The sequence below is a fragment of the Zonotrichia albicollis genome, chromosome 36, assembly GCF_047830755.1.
Source record: "Zonotrichia albicollis isolate bZonAlb1 chromosome 36, bZonAlb1.hap1, whole genome shotgun sequence".
Lineage (NCBI taxonomy): Eukaryota > Metazoa > Chordata > Aves > Passeriformes > Passerellidae > Zonotrichia > Zonotrichia albicollis.
The window spans coordinates 777258-802744 of NC_133854.1; the positions used below are offsets into that span (position 1 = coordinate 777258).

The 25487-nt window shown below is 58.0% G+C and overlaps 1 protein-coding gene across 1 annotated transcript; it reads right to left on the reverse strand.

The window, feature by feature from the left end:
* Positions 1–584: 584 nt before the first annotated feature.
* Positions 585–25419, reverse strand: LOC141726536 (antigen peptide transporter 1-like). The gene is made up of 11 exons (XM_074531461.1): positions 25048–25419; positions 20960–21062; positions 17774–18137; positions 13772–13969; positions 12749–12877; positions 11814–12020; positions 8310–8483; positions 6146–6305; positions 4091–4227; positions 1836–2052; positions 585–610 (listed from the first exon to the last, which is right to left on the reverse strand). Exons 1-11 carry the CDS (start codon positions 25142–25144, stop codon positions 585–587), a joined length of 1812 nt encoding a protein of 603 aa, XP_074387562.1. The 5' UTR covers positions 25145–25419.
* Between the last annotated feature and the right edge of the window lie 68 nt (positions 25420–25487).

Below are 25487 nucleotides of genomic sequence, written 5' to 3' on the forward strand. Positions count from 1 at the left end.
GGACTGGGAGGGACTGGGGGGGTCCAAAGGGCTGGGGGGGGGCGGGGAGGGACCCCCGTGTCCCCCCCCTTGTCCCTGTCCCGTGTCCGGCCCCTGTCCCTGTCCCCAATGTCCCCAATTGTCCCCCATTGTCCCCAATGTCCCCCCCGCCCCTCCCCCGTTTGTCCCCTCCGTGCCCCCCCCCCGCCCATTGCGTGTCCCGGCCCCCGCCGAGGAATTTTGGGAGTTTGGGAATTTGGGAATTTTGGAATTTTCTCCATCAACAGCGATGAGATCATGGGGGGGGGGGGGGGGAGGGGTGGAGGGGCCCCGCCGGGGGGGGTCCGGCCCCGAATTGTCCCGTTGGTTTGATTGATTGATTGATTGATTGGTTGGCTTTATTGATTGATTGATTTTATTGCTCGATTTCATTTATTGATTTATTTAATTTATCGATTGATTTATTTTATTGTTCGATTTATTTTATCGGTTGATTTCATTGCTTGATTTATTTATTTCGATTGATTTTATTGCTCGACTGATTTTATTGTTTGATTTATTTTATCGTTGGATTTATTGACATTTTATTTTATTATTTCGGGTGTTCATCCATGGCTCTGGCACTCGGTCGCTGTCACAGCCCCCGGTCCCGAGGTCACCCTGTCCCCGCGGTGTCCCTGTGTCACTCTCTGTGTCCCCGTGTCCCCAATGTCCAACCTCGGTGTCCCCATCCCTGTGTCACTGTGTCCCCGTGTCCCCAATGTCCCAACCGCGGTGTCCCCGTCCCTGTGTCACTGTCTGTGTCCCCGTGTCCCCAATGTCCCAACCTCGGTGTCCCCGTCCCTGTGTCACTGTCTGTGTCCCCGTGTCCCCAATGTCCCAACCGCGGTGTCCCCGTCCCTGTGTCACTGTCTGTGTCCCCGTGTCCCCAATGTCCCAACCTCGGTGTCCCCGTCCCTGTGTCACTGTCTGTGTCCCCGTGTCCCCAATGTCCCAACCTCAGTGTCCCCGTCCCTGTGTCACTGTCTGTGTCCCCGTGTCCCCATCCTCGGTGTCCCCGTCCCTGTGTCACTGTCTGTGTCCCCGTGTCCCCATCCTTGGTGTCCCCTGCTGTCCCCATCCCTGTTGTCACAGTCTCTGTCCCCAGTGTCCCCACTGTCCCCAGCCTCAGTGTCCCCATCTCAGTGTCCCCCGCTGTCCCCATCCCTGCTGTCACACTCTGTGTCCCCATCCTCAGTGTCCCCCGCTATCACAGTGTCTGTCCCCAGTGTCCCCACCCTCTCTGTCCCCACTGTGCCCATCCTCAGTGTCCCCACTGTCCCCATTGTCCCCTCTGTCCCCATTGTCCCCATTGTCCCGGCTGTCCCCATCCTCAGTGTGCCCTGCTGTCACAGCCTGTGTCCCCATTGTCCCCACTGTCCCCACTGTCCCCATTGTCCCCATTGTCCCCGCTGTCCCCACTGTCCCCACTGTCCCCGCTGTCCCCATTGTCCCCATTGTCCCCATTGTCCCTGCTGTCCGCATTGTCCCCATTGTCCCCATTGTCCCCACTGTCCCCATTGTCCCCTGGTGTCCCCCAGGGGACGTCCCCCAGCTCCTCAGTGTGCCCTGCTGTCCCCATTGTCCCCATTGTCCCCACTGTCCCCATTGTCCCCCGGTGTCCCCCAGGGGACGCTCCCCAGCTCCTCAGTGTGCCCGGGTGTCACAGCCTGTGTCCCCATTGTCCCCACTGTCCCCATTGTCCCCGCTGTCCCCACTGTCCCCATTGTCCCCACTGTCCCCATTGTCCCCGCTGTCCCCATTGTCCCCATTGTCCCCGCTGTCCCCGCTGTCCCCATTGTCCCCATTGTCCCCACTGTCCCCGCTGTCCCCACTGTCCCCATTGTCCCCATTGTCCCCCGGTGTCTCCCAGGGGACGTCCCCCAGCTCCGCGCCGCTGCCCAGCTCCCGCAGCCGCCCCCCCTCCAGCAGTGCCACCCTCGGTGCCAGCCGTGCCAGGGCCACCCTCGCTGTCACCAACAGCACCGCCGGGCCCTGCCCCGGCCCGCGGCCACACAGCAGCTCCTGCTCCACCTGCGGGGACATGGGGACATTGGGGACATGGGGACATTGGGGACATTGGGGACATGGTGGGGACATTGGGGGACATGGGGACACCGGGGGACATTGGGGACATGGTGGGGATGGGGGACATTGGGGACATGGGGACATGGTGGGGATGGGGGACATGGGAACATGGGGGACATGGGGACATTGGGGACATTGGGGGACATGGGGACATTGGGGGACATGGGGACATTGGGGACATTGGGGACATGGGGACATGAGAGGGACATTGGGGACATGGGGACATGGTGGGGACATGGGGACATGGTGGGGATGGAGAACATGGGGGACACTGGGGACATGGGGGACATTGGGACATGGGGGACATGGGGGACATGGGGGACATTGGGGACATGGGGGACATTGGGGACATGGGGACATGGGGGACATTGGGGACATGGTGGGGACATGGGGACATGGTGGGGATGGGGGACATGGGAACATGGGGGACATTGGGACACCAGGGGACATTGGGGGACATGGTGGGGACATGGGGACATGGGGGGGACATGGGGGGACATTGGGGACATGGGGACATGGGGCACATTGGGGACATGGGGGACATTGGGGACATGGGGGACATTGGGGACATGGTGGGGACATGGGGACATGGTGGGGATGGGGGACATTGGGGGACATGACATTGGGGGGATATTGGGGACATGGTGGGGACTTGGGGACATGGGGACATGGTGGGGACATTGGGGACATGTTGGGGATGGGGGACATGGGGGACATGGGGACATGGTGGGGACATGGGGACATGGGGGACATTGGGGACATTGGGGGACATTGGGGACATGGGGACATTGGGGACATGGGGACATGGGGACATGGTGGGGACATGGGGACATGATGGGGACATTGGGGGACATGGTGGGGATGGGGGACATTGGGGACATGGTGGCATGGGGACACCAGGGGACATGGGGACATGGTGGGGATGGGGGACACGGGTGCAGAGCAGGGACACGGGGACCAAGGGGACATCGGGGCTGGGGCCATGTGGGACAAGGTGACATGAGGATGTGGGACCCAGGGGACATTGGCACCAAGGGGACACCGGGGATTTGGTGGCACAGGGGACCCCAGGGGACACAGGGATGGGAACAGAGGGGACACAGGGGACACGGGGAGTGGGGACACAGGGGACAGGGGGACACAGGGGACACAGGGACATCCCCGTGTGACACAGGGACACAGGGACAGGGCTGTGTGACACAGGGACACAGGGACAGGGCTGTGTGACACGGGGACAGGGCTGTGTGACACAGGGACACCATGGGGACACAGGGACATCCCCGTGTGACACAGGGACAGGGCTGTGTGACACAGGGACACCATGGGGACACAGGGACACCCCCGTGTGACACAGGGACACGGGGACAGGGCTGTGTGACACAGGGACACAGGGACATCCCCGTGTGACACAGGGACAGGGCTGTGTGACACAGGGACACCATGGGGACACAGGGACACCCCCGTGTGACACAGGGACACGGGGACAGGGCTGTGTGACACAGGGACACAGGGACATCCCCGTGTGACACAGGGACAGGGCTGTGTGACACAGGGACACCATGGGGACACAGGGACACCCCCGTGTGACACAGGGACACGGGGACAGGGCTGTGTGACACAAGGACACAGGGACACAGGGACATCCCCGTGTGACACAGGGACACGGGGACAGGGCCGTGTGACACGGGGACACCATGGGGACACAGGGACACCCCCGTGTGACACAGGAACACAGCTGTGTGACACAGGGACACAGGGACACAGGGACATTCCCGTGTGACACAGGGACAGGGCCGTGTGACACGGGGACACCATGGGGACACAGGGACACCCCCGTGTGACACAGGGACACAGGGACAGGGCTGTGTGACACAGGGACACAGGGACACCCCCGTGTGACACAGGAACAGGGCTGTGTGACACAGGGACACCATGGGGACACAGGGACACCCCTGTGTGACACAGGGACAGCGCTGTCACCTACCTGGCACCGCGTCGCGGGGTCCAGGGCCCGGGTGGGCTCATCCAGCACCAGCACCTGCGGGTTCCTGAGCAGCGCCCGGGCCAGCGCCACCCCCTGCGCCTGTCCCCCCGAGAGCTGCAGCCCGCGGGGACCCACGCCTGGGGACACAGGGACAGTGTGGGGACAGTGCCACCCCCTGCGCCTGTCCCCCCGAGAGCTGCAGCCCGCGGGGACCCACGGCTGGGGACACCATGGGGACAGTGCCACCATGGGGACAGTGCCACCCCCTGCGCCTGTCCCCCCGAGAGCTGCAGCCCGCGGGGACCCACGGCTGGGGACACAGGGACAGTGTGGGGACACAGGGACACCATGGGGACAGTGCCACCCCCTGCGCCTGTCCCCCCGAGAGCTGCAGCCCGCGGGGACCCACGGCTGGGGACACAGGGACAGTGTGGGGACAGTGTGGGGACACAGGGACAGTGCCACCCCCCGAGAGCTGCAGCCCGCGGGGACCCACGCCTGGGGACAGTGTGGGGACAGTGCCACCATGGGGACAGTGCCACCCCCTGCGCCTGTCCCCCCGAGAGCTGCAGCCCGCGGGGACCCACGGCTGGGGACACAGGGACAGTGTGGGGACACAGGGACAGTGCCACCATGGGGACAGTGCCACCCCCCGAAAGCTGCAGCCCGCGGGGACCCACGGCTGGGGACACAGGGGACAGTGTGGGGACACCGTGGGGACACCATGGGGACACCGTGGGGACACCGTGGGGACACTATAGGGATACTATGGGGACACAATTAGGACATGATGGGAATACAATGGGGACACCATAGGGACATAATGGGGACACACTGGGAACACAATGGGAACACAATGGGGACACCTTGGGGACACCATGGGGACACTATGGGGACACTATGGGGACATAATGGGGACACAATGGGGACACACTGGGGACACATTGGGGACACAATTTTGTCTGCAGGGGGACACCTGCTGAACCTGTGTCATAGGAACAGCAGGGACACCGTGGGGACACCATGGGGACACCATGGGGACGTAATGGGGACATCGTAGGGACACCTTGGGGACACACTGGGAACACAATAGGAACACAATGGGGACGCCTTGGGGACACCTTGGGGACACCGTGGGGACACTGCAGGGGACACCATGTGGACACAATGGGGACACTAAGTGGACACACTGGTAGTCACTATGGGGACACTATGGGGACATAATGGGGACACAATGGGGACACAGTGGGGACACCATGGTGACACCTTGGGGACACCATGGGGACACAATGGGAACACAATGGGGACACCTTGGGGACACCATGGGGACACTATGGGGACATAATGGGGACACAATGGGGACATAATGGGGACATAATGGGGACATAATGGGGACACAATGGGGACACTATGGGGACACTATAGGGAAACAATGGGGACATAATGGGGACATATTGGGGACACAATGGGGACACAATGAGGACATAATGGGGACACCTTGGGGACACCATGGGGATATAATGGGGACATATTGGGGACACAATGGGGACACAATGAGGACATGATGGGGACACCTTGGGGACACCATGGGGACATATTGGGGACACAATGGGGACACAATAGGGACACCATGGGGACACAATGGGGACACTATGAGGACACCATGGAGACATAATGGGGACACCATGGGGACACCATGGGGACACCGTGGGGCGCTATGGGGACACTATAGGGAAACAATGGGGACATAATGGGGACATAATGGGGACACAATGGGGACACCTTGGGGACATAATGGGGACACCATGGGGACAGCACAGGGACACTATGGGGACAGCACGGGGACACTATGGGGACACTATGGGGACATATTGGGGACACAATGGGGACACCATGGAGACATAATGGGGACACCTGGGGGACACCATGGGGACACCATGGGGATATATTGGGGACACAACGGGGACACCATAGGGACAGTTTGGGGACACCATGGGGACATAATGGGGACACCTTGGGGACACATTGGGGACATATTGGGGACACATGCCGTACCTGTGTCGTAGCCCTGCGGCAGGTGCTGCGCCCAGCCGTGCACCCCCGCGCGCCGCGCCGCTGCCACCACCGCTGTCCCCTCCCTGTGTCCCCAACCCAGGCGGATGTTGGCGCTGAGGGTCCGGGACAGCAGGGACGGGCTCTGCAGGACACCGGCCACCTGCGGGGACATGGGGACAGCGTCAGGAGGGGACACTGCAGGACACCGGCCACCTGCGGGGACATGGGGACAGCATCAGGAGGGGACACTGCAGGACACCGGCCACCTGCGGGGACATGGGGACAGCGTCAGGGACAAGGAGGGGACACTGCAGGACACCGGCCACCTGCGGGGACATGGGGACAGCGTCAGGGGGGGACACTGCAGGGACACCGGCCACCTGCGGGGACATGGGGACAGCGTCAGGGACAAGGAGGGGACACGCAGGGACACCGGCCACCTGCGGGGACACGGGGACAGCGTCAGGAGGGGACACTGCAGGGACACCGGCCACCTGCGGGGACACGGGGACAGCGTCAGGAGGGGCAGGGACAGGAGGGGACACTGCAGGGACACCGGCCACCTGCGGGGACATGGGGACAGCGTCAGGAGGGGCAGGGACACGGAGGGGACACGCAGGGACACTGCAGGACACCGGCCACCTGCGGGGACACGGGGACAGTGTCAGGAGGGGCAGGGACATGGAGGGGACACGCAGGGACACACGGGGCGGTGGCACGGCCATGGTGGGGCTGGCTGGGGACACAGGGGTGGCTGTGAAGGGCTGTTGGGGACACGGGATGGCAATGGGGACATGCTGGGGACACAGGATGGCACTGGGGATGCGTTGGGGACACGGGATGGCAATGGGGACGTGTTGGGGACACAGGATGGCAATGGGGATGCGCTGGGGACACGGGATGGCAATGGGGACATGTTGGGGACACAGGATGGCAATGGGGACGTGTTGGGGACACGGGATGGCAATGGGGACATGTTGGGGACACAGGATGGCAATGGGGACGTGTTGGGGACACGGGATGGCAATGGGGACATGTTGGGGACACAGAATGGCAATGGGGACGTGTTGGGGACAACGGGTGACACGGTGGCCATGGCTGTGGGGACAATGGGGCAGCCATGGTGACCCACTGGTGACACTGGGGTGGCACTGGGGACCTGTTGGGGACACAGGATGGCACTGGGGATGCGTTGGGGACAATGGGTGACACGGTGGCCATGGCTGTGGGGACAATGGGGCAGCCATGGTGACCCACTGGGGACACTGGGGTGGCACTGGGGACCTGTTGGGGACACAAGATGGCAATGGGGATGTGTTGGGGACATGCGATAGCAATGGGGACCTGTTGGGGACACAGGAGTGACCTGGGGGTGGCAATGGGGATGTGTTGGGGACAACGGGTGACACGGTGGCCATGGCTGTGGGGACAATGGGGTAGCCACAGTGACCCACTGGTGACACAGGGGTGGCACTGGGGACCTGTTGGGGACACAGGATGGCAATGGGGACGTGTTGGGGACACTGGGTGACACGGTGGCCATGGCTGTGGGGACAATGGGTGACCTGGGGTAGCCATGGTGACCCACTGGTGACACAGGGGTGGAAATCGGGACACGGGGGGTGGCACTGAGGCACCCATTGGTGACACAGGGGTGGCAGTAGAGACCCATTTGGGACAAAGGAGTGACCTGAGGGTGGCAGTGGGGACCTGCTGGGGACACAGGAGTGACATGGGGACACAATGGAGAGGTTTGGTGACAGGGGGACAGCACCAGGGGACGGATGGTGACCGGGGGGTGGCCATGGTGTCCCCTGAGTGTCACCTGTTACAATGCAGGGGTTTGGTGACATGGGGACAGCACCAGGGGTGGCCATGGTGACCCATGGGTGTCACCTGTTACAATGCAGGGTGGTTTGGTGACACGGGGACAGCACCAGGGGACGGACGGTGACCCAGGGATGGCCATGGTGACCCGGGGCTGTCCCCTGAGTGTCACCTGTTACAATGCAGGGGTTTGGTGACAGGGGGAGTGCACCAGGGGATGGTTTGGTGACACAGGGATATTATCAGAGGGTGGTTTGGTGACACGGGGAGTGCACCAGGGGACGGACGGTGACCCAGGGGTGGCCATGGTGACCCGGGGGTGTCCCGTGGGTGTCACCTTCTCGCGCAGCGCGGGCTCCGAGCGCGGGTTCAGGGGGGTCCCGTTGAGCAGCACCGTCCCGGCCGCCAGGGGGCGCAGCCCCAGCGCCGCCGCCGCCAGGGAGCTCTTCCCGCCGCCAGGGGGCGCCAGCACGGCCAGGGTCTCACCGGGGCGCAGCGACAGCGACACCCCCTGGTGGCGGCAACGGGGATCGCACCCGGCACCGCCATGTGTGCCGCGTGTCCCCCCCCTTGTCCCCCCATGTCCCATGTACCCCCATGTCCCATGTGTCCCAATGTCCTCCCTATGTCCCCAACGTCCCTCTGTCCCCCATGTCCCATGTACCCCCACGTCCCCAATGCCCCCTTGTCCCCCCACATCCCGTGTTCCCCAATGTCCCCAGTGTCCCCTTATCCCCCCGTGGCCCCAGTATCCCCTTGTCCCCCCATGGCCCATGTGTCCCCATGCACACAATACCCCCTTGTGCCCCTACCCCATGTGTCCCCCCATGTCCCATGTGTCCCAATGTCCTCCCCATGTCCCCAATGTCCCCCTGTCCCCCCATGTCCCATGTGTCCCAATGTCCCACGTGTCCCAATGTCCTCCCCATGTCCCCAATGTCCCCCTGTCCCCCCATGTCCCATGTGTCCCCATGTCCCATGTGTCCCAATGTCCTCCCCATGTCCCCAATGTCCCCCTGTCCCCCCATGTCCCCATGTGTCACCATGTCCCCAATATCCCCTTGTGCCCCTATCCCATATCCCCCAAGTTCCATGTTTCCCCATGTCCCCAATGTCCCTCTGTCCCCCACCACGTCCCATGTGTCACCATGTCCCCAATATCCCCTTGCCCCACCATGTGCCCCCATGTCCTCCCCATGTCCCCAAGATCCCCGTGTGTCCCCAATATCCCCATGGCCTCAATGTCCCCTTGTTCCAATGTGTCCCATGTGCCCCCCCGTGGTGCCAATGTCCCCTTGCACCCCTGTGTCCCATGTCACCTCATGTCCCCAAAGTCGCCAATGTCCCCTTGTCCCCCTGTGTCCCATGTGCCCCCATGTCCTCCCCATGTCCCCAATGTCCCCTCGGTGTCCCCCCATGTCCCATGTGTCCCAATGTCCTCCCCATGCCCCCAATGTCCCCTTGTCCCCCCATGTCCCATGTGTCCCCCCCCATGTCCCCAATGTCCCCTTGTCCCCACATGTTCCACATGTCCCCCCATGTCCCCAACGTCCCCCTGTCCCCCCATGTCCCATGTGCCCCTATGCCCACAATATCCCCTTGTGCCCCTGCCCCATATCCCCCAAGTTCCATGTTTCCCCATGTCCTCCCCATGTCCCCAACGTCCCTCTGTCCCCCATGTCCCATGTGTCCCAATGTCCTCCCTATGTCCCCAACGTCCCCGTCCCCCCATGTCCCATGTACTCCCATGTCCTCCCCATGTCCCCGATGTCCCTCTGTCCCCCCACACGTCCCATGTGTCACCATGTCCCCAATATCCCCTTGTCCCCCCATGTCCCCAACATCTCCTTGTCCCACCATGTGCCCCCATGTCCTCCCCATGTCCCCAATATTCCCTTGTCGCCTTGTCCCATGTGTCCCCATGTCCACAATGTCCCCTTGTCCCACCATGTCCCCAATATCTCCCCAAGTTCCATGTTTCCCCATGTCCCCAATATCCTTTTGTTCCCCCATGTGTCCCCCTGTGTCCCCCAATGTCCCCAATATCCCCGTGTGTCCCCAGCGTCCCCATGGCCTCAATGTCCCCTTGTCCCCCTGTGTCCCATGTGCCCCCATGTCCCCAAAGTCCCCACTGTCTTCCCATGTCCCATGTGTCCCCATGTCCCATGTCCCCAGTATCCCCTTGGCCCCCATGTCCTCCCCACGTCCCCAAAGTCCCCTCGGTGTCCCCCCATGTCCCCAATGTCCCCAATGTCCCCTTGTCCTCCCCAATGTCCCCAATATCCCCATGTGCCCCCACATCCCCAATGTCCCCTTGTCCCCCCATGTCCCATGTGTCCCCCCCATGTCCCCAATGTCCCCTTGGTTCCCATGTGCTCCCCATGTCCCCAGTGTCCCCCCCATGTCCCCCCATGTCCCCAGTGTTCCCTTTTCCCCCATGTCCTATGTCCCCCCATGTCCCCCCATGTCCCTTGTCCCTAATGTCCCCTTGTCCCCCCCATGGCCCCAATGTCCCCATGTACTCCCATGTTCCCCCATGTCCCTTGTGCCCCCATGTCCTTCCCATGTCCCCAGTGTCCCCTTGTCCCCCATGTCCCCAATGTCCCCCCATGTCCCTTGTCCCTAATGTCCCCTTGTCCCCCCATGGCCCAAATGTCCCCATGTCCTCCCATGTCCCTCCTTGTCCCCCCATATCCTCCCATGTTCCCCCACGTCCCAAGTCCCCCATGTCCGCCCCATGTCCCCAATGTCCCCTTGTCCCCCCATGTCCCCAATGTCCCCATGTCCTTCCCATGTCCCCAATGTCCCCTTGTCCCCCCACGGCCCAAGTCCCCCATGTCCTTCCCATGTCTCCAATGTCCCCTTGTTCCCCCAAGCCCCATGTTTCCCCATGTCCTGCTCATGTCCCCAATGTCACCTTGTCCCCACATGTTCCACATGTCCCCCCATGTGCCCAACGTCCCCCTGTCCCCCCATGTCCCATGTGCCCCTATGCCCACAATATCCCCTTGTGCCCCTACCCCATATCCCCCAAGTTCCATGTTTCCCCATGTCCTCCCCATGTCCCCAACGTCCCCCTGTCCCCCATGTCCCATGTGTCCTCATGTCCCATGTATCCCCATGTCCCATGTGTCCCAATGTCCTCCCTATGTCCCCAACATCCCCGTCCCCCCATGTCCCATGTACTCCCATGTCCTCCCCATGTCCCCAATGTTCCCTCGGTGTCCCCCCATGTCCCCAATGTCCCCTTGTCCCCTTGTCCTCCCCATGTCCCATGTGTCCCCCCATGTCCCCAATATCCCCTTGTCCCCCCCATGTCCCCAATGTCCCCCCCATGTCCCCCCATTTCCCTTGTCCCTAATGTCCCCTTGTCCCCCCATGGCCCCAATGTCCCCATGTCCTCCCATGTCCCCCCTTGTCCCCCCGTATCCCCCCATGTTCGCCCATGTCCCTTGTGCCCCCATGTCCGCCCCATGTCCCCAATGTCACCTTGTCCCCCTATGGCCCAAGTCCCCCCATGTCCTTCCCATGTCCCCAATGTCCCCATGTCCCCCCTTGTCCCCCTGTATCCCATGTTCCCCCACGTCCCTTGTGCCCCCATGTCCTTCCCATGTCCCTAATGTCCCCTTGTCCCCCCATGTCCCCAATGTCCCCATGTCCTCCCATGTCCCCCCTTGTCCCCTTGTATCCCATGTTCCCCCATGTCCCTTGTCCCCCCGTATCCCCCCATGTTCCCCCATGTCCCTTGTGCCCCCATGTCCTTCCCATGTCCCCAATGTCACCTTGTCCCCACATGTCCCCCCATGTCCCCGTGTCCCCCCATGTCCCTGTGTCCCCGCACCTTGAGGACGGGCTCGGAGCGCCCCGGGTAGGACATCCAGACGTCCTTGAGGCACAGCCCGGGCGTGCCCGCGGTGTCACCGCCCTGGGGTGGCACAGGTGACGGTGGCCCTGCGGGTGTCCCCACCTTGGCCTGCTCCAGCAGCTCCAGCAGGGTCTCAGAGGAGCCAACGGCCTTGGCCAGGATGGGGGCGTACAGCAGGATGGCCTGGGGACACAGGGACATGGGGTGACAAGGGACACTGGGGACATGGGGTGGCATGGGGTGACAAGGGACATTAGGGACATGGGGACATGGATTGACAAGGGACATTGGGGACATGGGGTGACATGGGGTGACAAGGGACATTGGGGACATGGGGTGACATGGGGTGACAAGGGACATTGGGGATACAGGAGACAGTGGGACATGGGAGGTGGTGACATGGGGGAGCTATGGCATGGCCTGGGGACACAAGGGACATTGGGGACAGTGGGACATGGGGACATGGGGGAGCTATGGCATGGCCTGGGGGACACAAGGGACATTGGAGACACAGGAGACAGTGGGACATGGGGACATGGGGGAGCGATGGCATGGCCGGGGGACATGGGAGGACTTGGGGGACACAAGGGACATTGGGGACAGTGGGACAGTGGGACACGGGGAGCTATGGCATGGCCTGGGGACACAAGGGACATTGGGGACACAGCAGACAGTGGGACACGGGTGCTGATGGGGACATGGGGACACGAGGTGACATGGGGGAGCGATGGCCAGGGGACACAAGGGACATTGGGGACACAGGAGACAGGGACAGGGACACGGCCAGGAGAACATGGGGACATCACCGTGAGCACGTGGGGACATGGTGAGGTGACACAGGGAGTGGGGTTGGGGACAGAGTGGGGACGAGACAGGACACGTCGGGGACACGGCCAGGACACGTTTGTCACCTCCACGGAGCGGGTGAAGCTCAGCTGGCACATGAGGACGGTGACAAGCTCGCCGCGGGTGACACTGCCCGCGGCCACCAAGCGTCCCCCCAGGAAGAGCAGCGCCAGCTTCAGGGCCAGGGCAGGGAACTGGGGACAAGGGACACGGGGACACGCACAGGGTGTCACCGCGTGTCCCCAGCCCCGTGCCACCGTGTCCCCTTCCCCAGCACACCCATGGCCGTGCTCCTCGAGACAAGGCCACCACGTTTGGCCATGTCCCCTGGTCACACAGTGCTGCCACCCCCCCATGCCACCATGTCCCTGTGTCCCCATGTCCCCTTGTCACTGTGTCCCCTGGTCACACACTGCTGCCCGTGTCCTGCCACCCCCGTGCCACCATGTCCCTGTGTCCCCATGTCCCCTTGTCACTGTGTCCCCTGTCCCCACATCTGCCATTCCTGTGCCACCATCCCTGTGTCCCCATTGTCCCCATGCCACCATCCCTGTGTCCCCGGTGTCCCCATGTCCCCAGTGTCCCCATGGTCCCCGTGCCACCATCCCCATGTCCCCAATGTCCCCAGTGTCCCCAGTGTCCCCGTGCCACCATCCCCGTGTCCCCAATGTCCCCAGTGTCCCCAGTGTCCCTGTGCCACCATCCCCATCACCCCATTGTCCCCAGTGTCCCCGTGCCACCATCCCCAATGTCCCCAGTGTCCCCAGTGTCCCCATGTCCCCAGTGTCCCCAGTGTCCCCGTGCCACCATCCCCGTGTCCCCAGTGTCCCCAGGTCCCCAATGCCCCCATTGTCCCCATGTCCCCAATGCCCCCAGTGTCCCCATTGTCCCCAGTGTCCCCAGGTCCCCAATGCCCCCATTGTCCCCATGTCCCCAATGCCCCCATTGTCCCCAATGCCCCCAATGTCCCCAATGTCCCCATTGTCCCCATTGTCCCCAATGTCCCCACCATCCCCATTGTCCCCAATGCCCCAATATCCCCAGTGTCCCCAATGTCCCCAATGTCCCCATGTCCCCGTACCCCGTACCCCGCTGGCCCACAGCCCGGCCGCGTAGGCCAGCGCCTCGCGCTGCTCCAGCCGGTGTCCCCGTGCCAGGTGGTGCCGGACGCGCTCGGTGGCGCCGCCCTCGTGGCCGAAGGCCCGAACCGTCCCCATGGCCCCCAGCGCCTCCAGGGCCACCGCCGTGGTGTCGGCCTGGGCCGCGCGCACCTGCCGGGCCAGATCCTGGGGCCATTGGGGACAATGGGGACAATGGGTGACAATGGGGACATGGGGGACAATGGGGGACAATGGGGACACTGGGGACAATGGGGGACAATGGGGGACACGGGGGACAATGGGGGACAATGGGGGACAATGGGGACACGGGGGGCAAGGGGGACAATTGGGACACTGGCACCTGCCGGGCCAGGTCCTGGGGACATGGGGACATGGGGACAATGGGGACACTGGGGACACTGGGGGACACAGGGGACAATGGGGGCAAGGGGGACACGGGGGGCAAGGGGGACAATGGGGGACAAGGGGGACACGGGGAACACGGGGGACAATGGGGACACTGGGGACAAGGGGGACACGGGGGACATGAGGGACAATGGGGGACAATGGGGACAAGGGGACAATGGGGGCAATGGGGGACAATGGGGACACTGGCACCTGCCGCACCAGCTCCTGGGGACACGGGGGACATGGGGACACTGGGGACACGGGGACAATGGGGGACACAGGGGACACGGGGACAATGGGGGCAAGGGGGACACGGGGGACAATGGGGGACAATGGGGACACTGGGGACACAGGGGACAATGGGGGACAATGGGTGACACGGGGGACAATGGGGGACAATGGGTGACAACGGGGACACGGGGGGCAAGGGGGACACAGGGTCACACTGGGGGACACTGGGTGACAATAGGGACACTGGCACCTGCCGCGCCAGCTCCTGGGGACACGGGGACAATGGGGAACAATGGGGACACGGGGACAACGGGGACAAGGGGTGACACGGGGACAATGGGGGACACGGGGACACTGGGGACACTGGGGACACTGGCACCTGCCACGCCAGCTCCTGGGGACACGGGGACAATGGGGACAATGGGTGACACGGGGGACAATGGAGACAATGGGTGACAATGGGTGACAACAGGTGACAATGGGAACACTGGGGACACAGGGGACAATGGGGGACAATGGGGACACGGGGACACGGGGGGCAAGGGGGACAATGGGGACACAGGGGACAATGGGGACAGGGTGACAATGGGGACACTGGCACCTGCCGCGCCAGCTCCTGGGGACATTGGGGACAATGGGGGACAATGGGTGACACACTGGGGACACGGGGGGCAATGGGGACAATGGGGGACAATGGGGGACAATGGGTGACATGGGGACAATGGGGGACAATGGGGGCAATGGGTGACAATGGGGACACTGGCACCTGCCGCGCCAGCTCCTGGGGACATTGGGGACAATGGGGGACAATGGGTGACACGGGGGACAGGGGGTCACACTGGGGACACTGGGTACAGGGGGGACAGGGGGTCACACTGGGGACAAGGGGGACACGGGGACAAGGGGGACATGGGGGTCACCATGGGGATACCCTGGGTGACACTGGCACCTGCCAGGCCAGCTCCTGGGGACACGGGGGACAATGGGGGACAATGGGGGACACGGGGGACAATGGGTGACAATGGGAACACTGGGGACACAGGGGACAATGGGGGACAATGGGGGACAATGGGGACAATGGGGGACAATGGGGGACAAAGAGGGACATGGGGGACAATGGGTCACACTGGGTGACACCAGGAACAAAGGGGGACACAGTCACCCTGGGGACACACTGGGGACACACTGGGGACACAGGGTCATCCTGGGTGACACTGGGGACAAGGGGGTCACCCTGGGGTCATCCTGGGGACACTGGGGACAAGGGGGACAGGGGGACACACAGGGGACAATGGCGTCACTGTGGGGCCGCCACAAGGATTTGGGGACACAGGGTGGGTGGGACAGGGGATGACCACAGGGTCACCAGGGGGTCATCAGGGTCACCAAGGGGTCATGAGGGGACAGGGAAGCCACCTCGGGGTCACCATGGGGACAGGGAGGTGACAATGGGGACACGGAAATGACAATGGGGACAGGGAGGCGACACCGGTGACACAGAGGTGACAAAGGGCACACAGAGATGACAATGGTGACACAGAGGTGACACTGGTGACACAGAGGTGACAATGAGGACAAGGAGATGACAATGGGGACAGGGAGGGGACAATGGGCACAGGTAGGTGACAATGAGCACACAGAGGTGACACTGGGCACACACAGGTGACAAAGGGCACACACAGGTGACACCGGTGACACTGGTGACACGGAGGTGACAATGAGCACACAGAGGTGACACAGAGGTGACCCCGGTGACATGGAGGTGACAGAGGGCACACAGAGGTGACACCGGTGACACAGAGGTGACAACGGGCACAGGGAGGTGACAATGGGGACATGGAAATGACAATGGGGGGACAGGGAGGTGACAGTGGTGACACAGAGGTGACACTGAGCACACAGAGGTGACACTGGTGACCCCGGTGACACGGAGGTGACGCTGAGCCCACAGAGGTGACACTGGTGACACAGAGGTGACACTGGTGACACAGACGTGACAATGGGCACAGAGAGGTGACAATGGGGACATAGATGTGACACTGGGCACACAGAGGTGACAAAGGGCACAGAGAGGTGACAAAGGGCACACAGAGGTGACACTGGTGACACGGAGGTGACACCGGGGTGACACAGAGGTGACACTGGTGACACAGAGGTGACACTGGTGACCCCGGTGACACAGAGGTGACAAAGGGCACACAGAGATGACAATGGTGACACAGAGGTGACAATGAGCACACAGAGGAGACACCGGTGACACAGACATGACAATGGGCACAGAGAGGTGACAAAGGGCACACAGAGGTGACACTGAGCACACGGAGGTGACAGAGGGCACACATAGATGACACTGGTGACACCGGTGACACAGAGGTGACCCCGGTGACACGGAGGTGACACTGAGCACACAGAGGTGACACCGGTGACAGAGAGGTGACAGAGGGCACATAGAGGTGACACTGGTGACATGGAGGTGAGCCCGGTGACACGGAGGTGACCGCGGTGACACAGAGGTGACACTGAGCCCACACAGGTGACATAGAGGTAACAATGAAGACAGGGAATTGACAATGGGGACAAGGAGGGGACAATGGGCACAGGTAGGTGACAATGAGCACACAGAGATGACAGAGGGCACACAGAGGTGACACCGGTGACCCCGGTGACACAGAGGTGACACTAAACACACAGAGTGACACAGAGGTGACACTGAGCACACAGAGGTGACACTGGTGACCCCGGTGACACCGAGGTGACAACAGGCACAGGGAGGTGACAATGGGGACATGGAAATGACAACGGGGGGACAGGGAGGTGACAGTGGTGACACAGAGATGACATTGAGCACACAGAGGTGACCCCGGTGACCCCGGTGACACGGAGGTGACCCCGGTGACATGGAGGTGACAATGAGCACATAGAGGTGACACTGGTGACACCGGTGACACAGAGGTGACACTGAGCACACAGAGGTGACCCCGGTGACACAGAGGTGACAAAGGGCACACAGAGGTGACCCCGGTGACATGGAGGTGACACTGAGCACACAGAGGTGACCCCAGTGACTCCGGTGACCCCGGTGACAGGGAGGTGAAAAAGGGCACACAGAGGTGACCCTGGTGACATGGAGGTGACACTAAACACACAGAGTAACACAGAGGTGACAGAGGGCACACATAGATGACACTGGTGACACTGGTGACACGGAGGTGACACTGAGCACACAGAGGTGACACCGGTGACACTGAGCACACAGAGGTGACACCAGTGACCCCGGTGACACGGAGGTGACACTAAACACACAGAGGTGACAAAGGGCACACAGAGGTGACACTGGCGACACGGCCGTACCTGCTGCACCCGGGCCACGGCGCGCGGCAGCAGCAGCAGCAGCGGCAGCGCCAGCGCCGTCAGCAGCCCGAGCGCCGGCGACAGCCAGGCCACGGCCGCCAGCAGCGCCAGCGCCCGCGCCAGCGCCCACAGCGCCGGCACCAGCGCGTCCGCCAGCGCCGCGTGCGCCGCCTCCGCGTCCCCGGTCACCCGCGCCGCCACCGCGCCCGCCGTGTCCCCCAGGCCGCCAACGCCGCCAACGCCGCCGCCAACGCCGGGCACGTCCCCGCGCAGCACCGCGGCCACCGCGCCGCGCTGCAGCCGCGCCCGCGCCCGCGACAGCGCCAGCGCCGCCGCCGAGTCGCAGGCGAGCTCCGACAGCGCGCTGTGGGGACAGACGGACGGACAGATGGACAGACAGACAGACAGATAGAAGAGAAATGAAAAATATGGTGGTTATTTTAGGGGAAAAAAACAAGGGTTTCAGAATTGCGGCGGTGGTCACAGCGCCGCCGCCGAGTCGCAGGCGAGCTCCGACAGCGCGCTGCGGGGACGGACGGACGGACGGACGGACACACGGACAGACGGACGGACGGACAGAGAGAGAGGGGTAGAAATGAAAAATATGATGGTTATTTTGGGGGGAATAAAAAAGGGTTTCAGAATTGCGGCGGTCACAGGGGTCGAGCACCCGCGACAGCGACAGCGCCGCCGCCGAATCGCAGCCGAGCTCCGACAGCGCGCTGCGGGGACAGACGGACGGACGGACAGACGGACAGACAGACAGAAGAGAAATGAAAAATACTATGGTTATTTTAGGGGAAAAAAACAAGGGTTTCAGAATCGCGGCGGTGGTCACAGCGCCGCCGCCAAATCGCAGCCGAGCTCCGACAGCGCGCTGCGGGGACGGACGGATGGACACACGGACAGACGGACAGAAAAATGAAAAATATGATGGTTATTTTGGGGGGGAAAAGAAAAGGGTTTCAGAATTGTGGGGGTGGCCACCGCGCCCGCACCCGCGACAGCGCCAAATCACAGCCGAGCTCCGACAGCGCGCTGCGGGGACGGACAGACGGACAGACAGACGGAGAGAGGGAGGGGGGAGACATGAAAAATATGATGGTTATTTTTGGGGGGGAAGCAAGAATTCAACCCATCCGCTACAACCCAGAAGTTGTAACGCGGGGTGCAAACGCGCCGCTCTTGCTATAAACAAAAAAAATCTGCCAAATTTTCTTTTTTTTGGGGGGAAAAAAAAAGGGGGAATCCACAAAATGGGAGGGTTTTGGGAGCGAAAGGCAGGCCCCAGAGAGCAGAGCTAAAGCAGCAGCCACGGGTTAAATCAGCAGAAAAATTATGTAAAAAATAGGAAAGTAACGACAAATATAAAATAAAAAATTAACAACAACGGCCTGTGTATTAACGATATATATCACATTAAAACTGCACGGAAAGAAGTACTGGTGAAATCCTTTCTTAGGATTTCAGTACAGTTTTAATTAAAGGCATTTAAAGGAGAAAAGTCTCTTTCCCTGTGTATTTCAGTGATCACTGCCTTTAATAACTACTTAATATAATTACTTAATTACTTAATATCATTTTTACTTAATGTAATTATTATTTACTTAATATCATTTTTAATTAATGTAATTTTTAATTAATATAATTTTTAATTAATATAATTATTACTTAATATAATTACTTAATAATTACTTAAAGGAGAAAAGTCTCTTTCCCTGTGTATTTCAGTGATCACTGCCTTTAATAATTACTTAATATAATTACTTAGTTACTTAATATAATTTTTACTTAATATAATTATTATTTACTTAATATAATTTTAATTAATATCATTTTTAATTAATATAATTTTTAATTAATATAATTATTACTTAATATACTTACTTAATAATTACTTAATGTAATTAATTAATAATCACTTTCAATAAAGGCATTAAAAGGAGATAAAGCCTCCTGTCCTATTTATTTCAGTGATCACTGCCTTTAATAATTACTTAATATAATTACTTAATTACTTAATATAATTTTTACTTAAAATAATTATCATTTACTTAATATAATTTTTAATTAATGTAATTATTACTTAATATAATTACTTAATATAATTAATTAATAATCACTTTCAATAAAGGCATTAAAAGGAGAAAAAGCCTCCTGCCCTGTTTATTTCACTGATTATGTTTAATAAAGGCATTAACATGAGAAAAATCTAATTTCCTGTTTATTTCATTGATCACTTTTAATAAAGGCATTAAAACGAGATAAATCCCCTGCCCTGTTTGTTTCACTGATCTCATTTAATAAAGGCATTAAAAGGAGAAAAGTCTCTTTTCCTGTTTATTTCACTGATCACTTTTATTAAAGAGTGTTAATGTTAATAAACATTAAGAGGAGAAAAATCTCCTGTCCTATTTCAGTGATCACATTTAATAAAGACATTTAAAGGAGAAAAAATCTAATGCCCTGTTTATTGCACTGATCACATTTAATAAAGGCATTAAAAAGAGATAAATCCCCTGCCCTGTTTATTTCACAGACCATTTTTAATAAAGGCATTAACATGAGAAAAATCTAATTTCCTGTTTATTTCAGTGATCACATTTAATAAAGGCATTAAAACGAGATAAATCCCCTGCCCTGTTTATTTCACTGATCACATTTAATAAAGTCATTAAAAGGAGATAAAACCTCCTACTCTGTTTACTTCACTGATCACTTTTAATAAAGAGCGTTAATGTTAATAAACATTAAGAGGAGAAAAATCTCCTGCCCTATTTCAGTGATCACTTTTAATAAAGTCATTAAAAGGAGAAAAGTCTCTTTTCCTGTTTATTTCAGTGATCTCATTTAATAAAGGCATTAAAACCAGATAAATCTCCTGCCCTGTTTATTCCACAGATCATGTTTAATAAAGGCATTAACATGAGAAAAATCTAATTTCCTGTTTATTTCAGTGATCACTTTTAATAAAGGCATCAAAAGGAGAAAAAGTCCCTGCCCTATTTCAGTGATCACTTTTAATAAAGGCATTAAAAAGAGATAAATCCCCTGTCCTGTTTATTTCACTGATCACATTTAATAAAGCCATTAAAGCAGAAGAGCCCCTGCCCCGTTTATTTCACTGATAATTTTTAATAAATTCATTAAACCCAGAAGCGCCCCCGCCCCGTCGGTGTCACCCACCTGGCGAGCCCCACCAGCACCAGGGGCCACACGGCGGCCGCGGGCTCCTCCTGTGTCACCCTGTCGGTGACCCGGCCGGTGACATAGGGGGCGGCCACCTCACCTGCGGGGACACGGCCCGGGGTCACCCCGATGGCGGGACCGGGGGTGGGGAGCGGGGAACGGCATCGTGAGCAACCCCAAATTGTGTATGGAGCCCCAAAATCGGATCTTAAACCCACAAACTGGAGGATCAAAATCTCTAAATTGGGTCCTGATCAATCCCAAAATTGTGTGATCGGCCCCAAAATCGGATCCTGATTCCACAAATTGGGGGCTCAGAACCTCTAAATTGGGTCCTGACCACTCCCAAAATTGTGTGATTGTCCCCAAAATCAGATCTTAAATCCACAAACCGGGGGCTCAGAACCTCTAAATTGGGTCCTGTTATGTCCAAAGGATCCCAAAGCCCCTCAAATCGGATCCTGATCACTCCCAAAATTGTGTGTTCGGCCCCAAAATCGGATCCTGATTCCCCAAATTGGGGGCTCAAAACCTCTAAATTGGGTCCTGAGCAATCCCAAATTGTGTATGGAGCCCCAAAATCGGGTCCTGATTCCCTAAACTGGGGGCTCAGAACCTCTAAATTGGGTCCTGTTATGTCCAAAGGATCCCAAACCCCTCAAATTGGATCCTGACCAATCCCAAAATTGTGTATGGAGCCCCAAAATCGGATTTAAATCCACAAATTGAGGGGTCAGAACCTCTAAATTGGGTCCTGACCACTCCCAAAATTGTGTGATTGGCCCCAAAATCAGATTCTGATTCCCCAAACTGGATGCTCAAAATCTCTAAATTGGGTCCTGTTATATCCAAAGGACCCCAAATCCCCTCAAATTGGATCCTGGCCATTCCCAAAATTGTGTGATCGGCCCCAAAATCGGATCTTAAATCCACAAACCGGGGGATCAAAATCTCTAAATTGGGTCCTGTTATATCCAAAGGATCCCAAATCCCCTCAAATCGGATCCTGACCAATCCCAAAATTGTGTATGGAGCCCCAAAATCGGATCTTAAATCCACAAATTGGGGGCTCAGAACCTCTAATTTGGGTCCTGATCAATCCCAAATTTTGTGATCGGCCCCAAAATCGGATCCTGATTCCCTAAATTGGGGGCTCAGAACCTCTAAATTGGGTCCTGAGCAATCCCAAATTGTGTGATCGGCCCCAAAATCGGATCTTAAATCCCCAAATTGGGGGATCAAAATCTCTAAATCGGGTCCTGACCCTCCAATTGGTTTCTGACCTCCCCCAAATCAGATCCGAAATTCCCCCAAATTGGGTCCTGGCCCTCCCAGTTATGTCCAAACCCTTTAAATTGCATCCCAAATCCCCTCAAATCGATCCTGACCAATCCCAAAATTGTGTGATTGGCCCCAAAATCGGATCTTAAATCCCCAAATTGGGTGCTCAAAAGATCTAAATTGGGTCCTCACCCACAAATTGGTTTCTGACCTCCCCCAAATCAGATCCGAAATTCCCCCAAATTGGGTCCTGACCCCTCAAATTGGCCTTGGAACCCCCCAAATTGGGTCCTGGCCCTCCCAGTTATGTCCAAACCCTTTAAATTGGATCCCAAAACCTCTCAAATCGCATCCTGACCACTCCCAAAATTGTGTGTTCAGCCCCAAAATCGGATCTTAAATCCACAAACCGGGGGACCACAACCTCTAAATTGGGTCCTGAGCAATCCCAAATTTTGTGATCGGCCCCAAAATCAGATCTTAAATCCCCAAACTGGGGGCTCAAAATCTCTAAATTGGGTCCTGAGCAATCCCAAATTGTGTGATCGGCCCCAAAATCGGGTCCTGATTCCCCAAATTGGGAGCTCAGAACCTCTAAATTGGGTCCTGTTATATCCAAAGGATCCCAGAGCCCCTCAAATTGGATCCTGACCACTCCCAAAATTGTGTGATTGGCCCCAAAATCAGATCTTAAATCCCCAAACTGGGGGCTCAAAATCTCTAAATTGGGTCCTGAGCAATCCCAAATTGTGTGATCGGCCCCAAAATCGGATCTTAAATCCCCAAATTGGGGACTCAGAACCTCTAAATTGGGTCCTGTTATATCCAATGGATCCCAAACCCCCTCAAATCGGATCCTGACCATTCTCAAAATTTTGGATTGAGCCCAAAATTGGATCCCAAAGCCCCTCAAGGGGGTCCGGTTATATCCAATGGATCCCAAACCCCTCAAATTGGATCCTGATCACTCCCAAAATTGTGTGATCGGCCCCAAAATCAGATTCTGATTCCCCAAATTGGGGGACCAGAACCTCTAAATTGGGTCCTGACCCCTCCAATTGGTTTCTGACCTCCCCCAAATCAGATCCGAAATTCCCCCAAATTGGGTCCTGACCCCTCAAATTTGCCTTGGAACTCCCCAAATTGGGTCCTGGCCCTCCCAGTTATGTCCAAACCCTTTAAATTGGATCCCAAATCTCCTCAAATCGGATCCTGATCACTCCCAAAATTGTGTGTGGAGCCCCAAAATCGGATCTTAAATCCCCAAACTGGGGGCTCAGAACCTCTAAATTGGGTCCTGACCCTCAAATTTGTTTCTGATCTCCCCCAAACCAGATCCGAAATTCCCCCAAATTGGGTCCTGACCCCTCAAATTGGCCTTGGAACCCCCCCAAATTGGGTCCTGGCGCTCCCAGTTATGTCCAAACCCCCAAAATTGGATCCCAAAACCTCTCAAATCGATCCTGACCACTCCCAAAATTGTGTGTTCGGCCCCAAAATCGGATCTTTAACCCCCAAATTGGGGGCTCAAAATCTCTAAATTGGGTCCTGACCCCCCAAATTGAATTTGCATCCCCCCCACTGCATCCTGTCCCATTCCAGTTATTCCAAACCCCACAAATCAGACCCCAAAACCTCTCAAAGGGGTCCTGTTATGTCCAAAGGATCCCAAATCCCCTCAAATTGGATCCTGGCCATTCTCAAAATTGTGTGATTGGCCCCAAAATTGGATCCTAAATCCACAAATTGGGGGCTCAGAATCTCTAAATTGGGTCCTGACCCATGAACGGGTCAGGAGGGTTTGAGGGACCCCTCAAACTGGATCCTGACCACTCCCAAAATTGTGTGATCGGCCCCAAAATCGGATCCTGATTCCCCAAATTGGGGGCTCAGAACCTCCAAATTGGGTCCTGACCACTCCCAAATTGTGTGATCGGCCCCAAAATCGGATCTTAAATCCCCAAATTGGGGGACCACAACCTCTAAATTGGGTCCTGTTATATCCAAAGGATCCCAAATCCCCTCAAATTGGATCCTGACCACTCCCAAAATTGTGTGATCGGCCCCAAAATCAGATCCTGATTCCCCAAATTGGGAGCTCAAAACCTTTAAATTGGGTCCTGACCCTCCAATTGGTTTCTGGCCTCCCCCAAATCAGATCCGAAATTCCCCAAATTGGGTCCTGACCCCTCAAATTGGCCTTGGAACCCCCCAAATTGGGTCCTGGCCCTCCCAGTTATGTCCAAACCCCCAAAATTGGATCCCAAATCCCCTCAAATCACATCCTGACCGCTCCAAAATTGTGTGATCGGCCCCAAAATCAGATCTTAAATCCCCAAATTGGGGTCTCAGAACCTCTAAATTGGGTCCTGACCCACAAATTGGTTTCTGACCTCCCCCAAATCAGATCCGAAATTCCCCAAATTGGGTCCTGACCCCTCAAATTGGCCTTGGAACCCCCCAAATTGGGTCCTGGCCCTCCCAGTTATGTCCAAACCCTTTAAATTGGATCCCAAAGCCCCTCAAGGGGGTCCTGCCATGCCCAAACCCCCCAAATCGGACCCCAAAGCCCCTCAAAGGGATCCAAACCCCCCAAATTTGATCCCAAAGCCCCTCAAAGGGATCCAAACCCCCCAAATTTGATCCCAAAGCCCCTCAAAGGGATCCAAACCCCCCAAAGGGGATCCCAAAGCCCCTCAAAGGGATCCAAACCCCCCAAATTTGATCCCAAAGCCCCTCAAAGGGATCCAAACCCCCCAAATTTGATCCCAAAGCCCCTCAAAGGGGTCCCCTCCCCCCCGTACCGAGAGCCGAAGCCGACATCAGCCCCCCCACCAGCGCCCATCGCCCGCGCTCGGGGCCCAGCAGGGCCAGGAGGCGGCGAATGGGGGGAGACAGCATCGGGGACACGGCGACCGGGGGGTTCTGCTGTGCCCGGTGCGTCTCGCTCTGTCCTGCTGGCTCCCGCTCCTGCTCCCGGTTCTTGCCGCCGCTGGTTCCGGGCAGTCCCGGGCTCCGTGCGGGTCCCGGTGCCGCTCGCAGCGTGTCCCGGTCCGGACCGTGCCGCTCCCGGTGCGGTCCCGATGCCGCCCCGGTCCCTTCCCGGCAGCCGCCGCCGTTTCCCGGAATGCGCGCGCGGGAATCCCCGGCAATCGCGGCCTGGCACGCCCACTCCTGAAATAGCGGCTGTGATTGGTCAGAATGGCGGCGGCATCATCGGTTGCCAGGCAGAGCGGGACGGAGC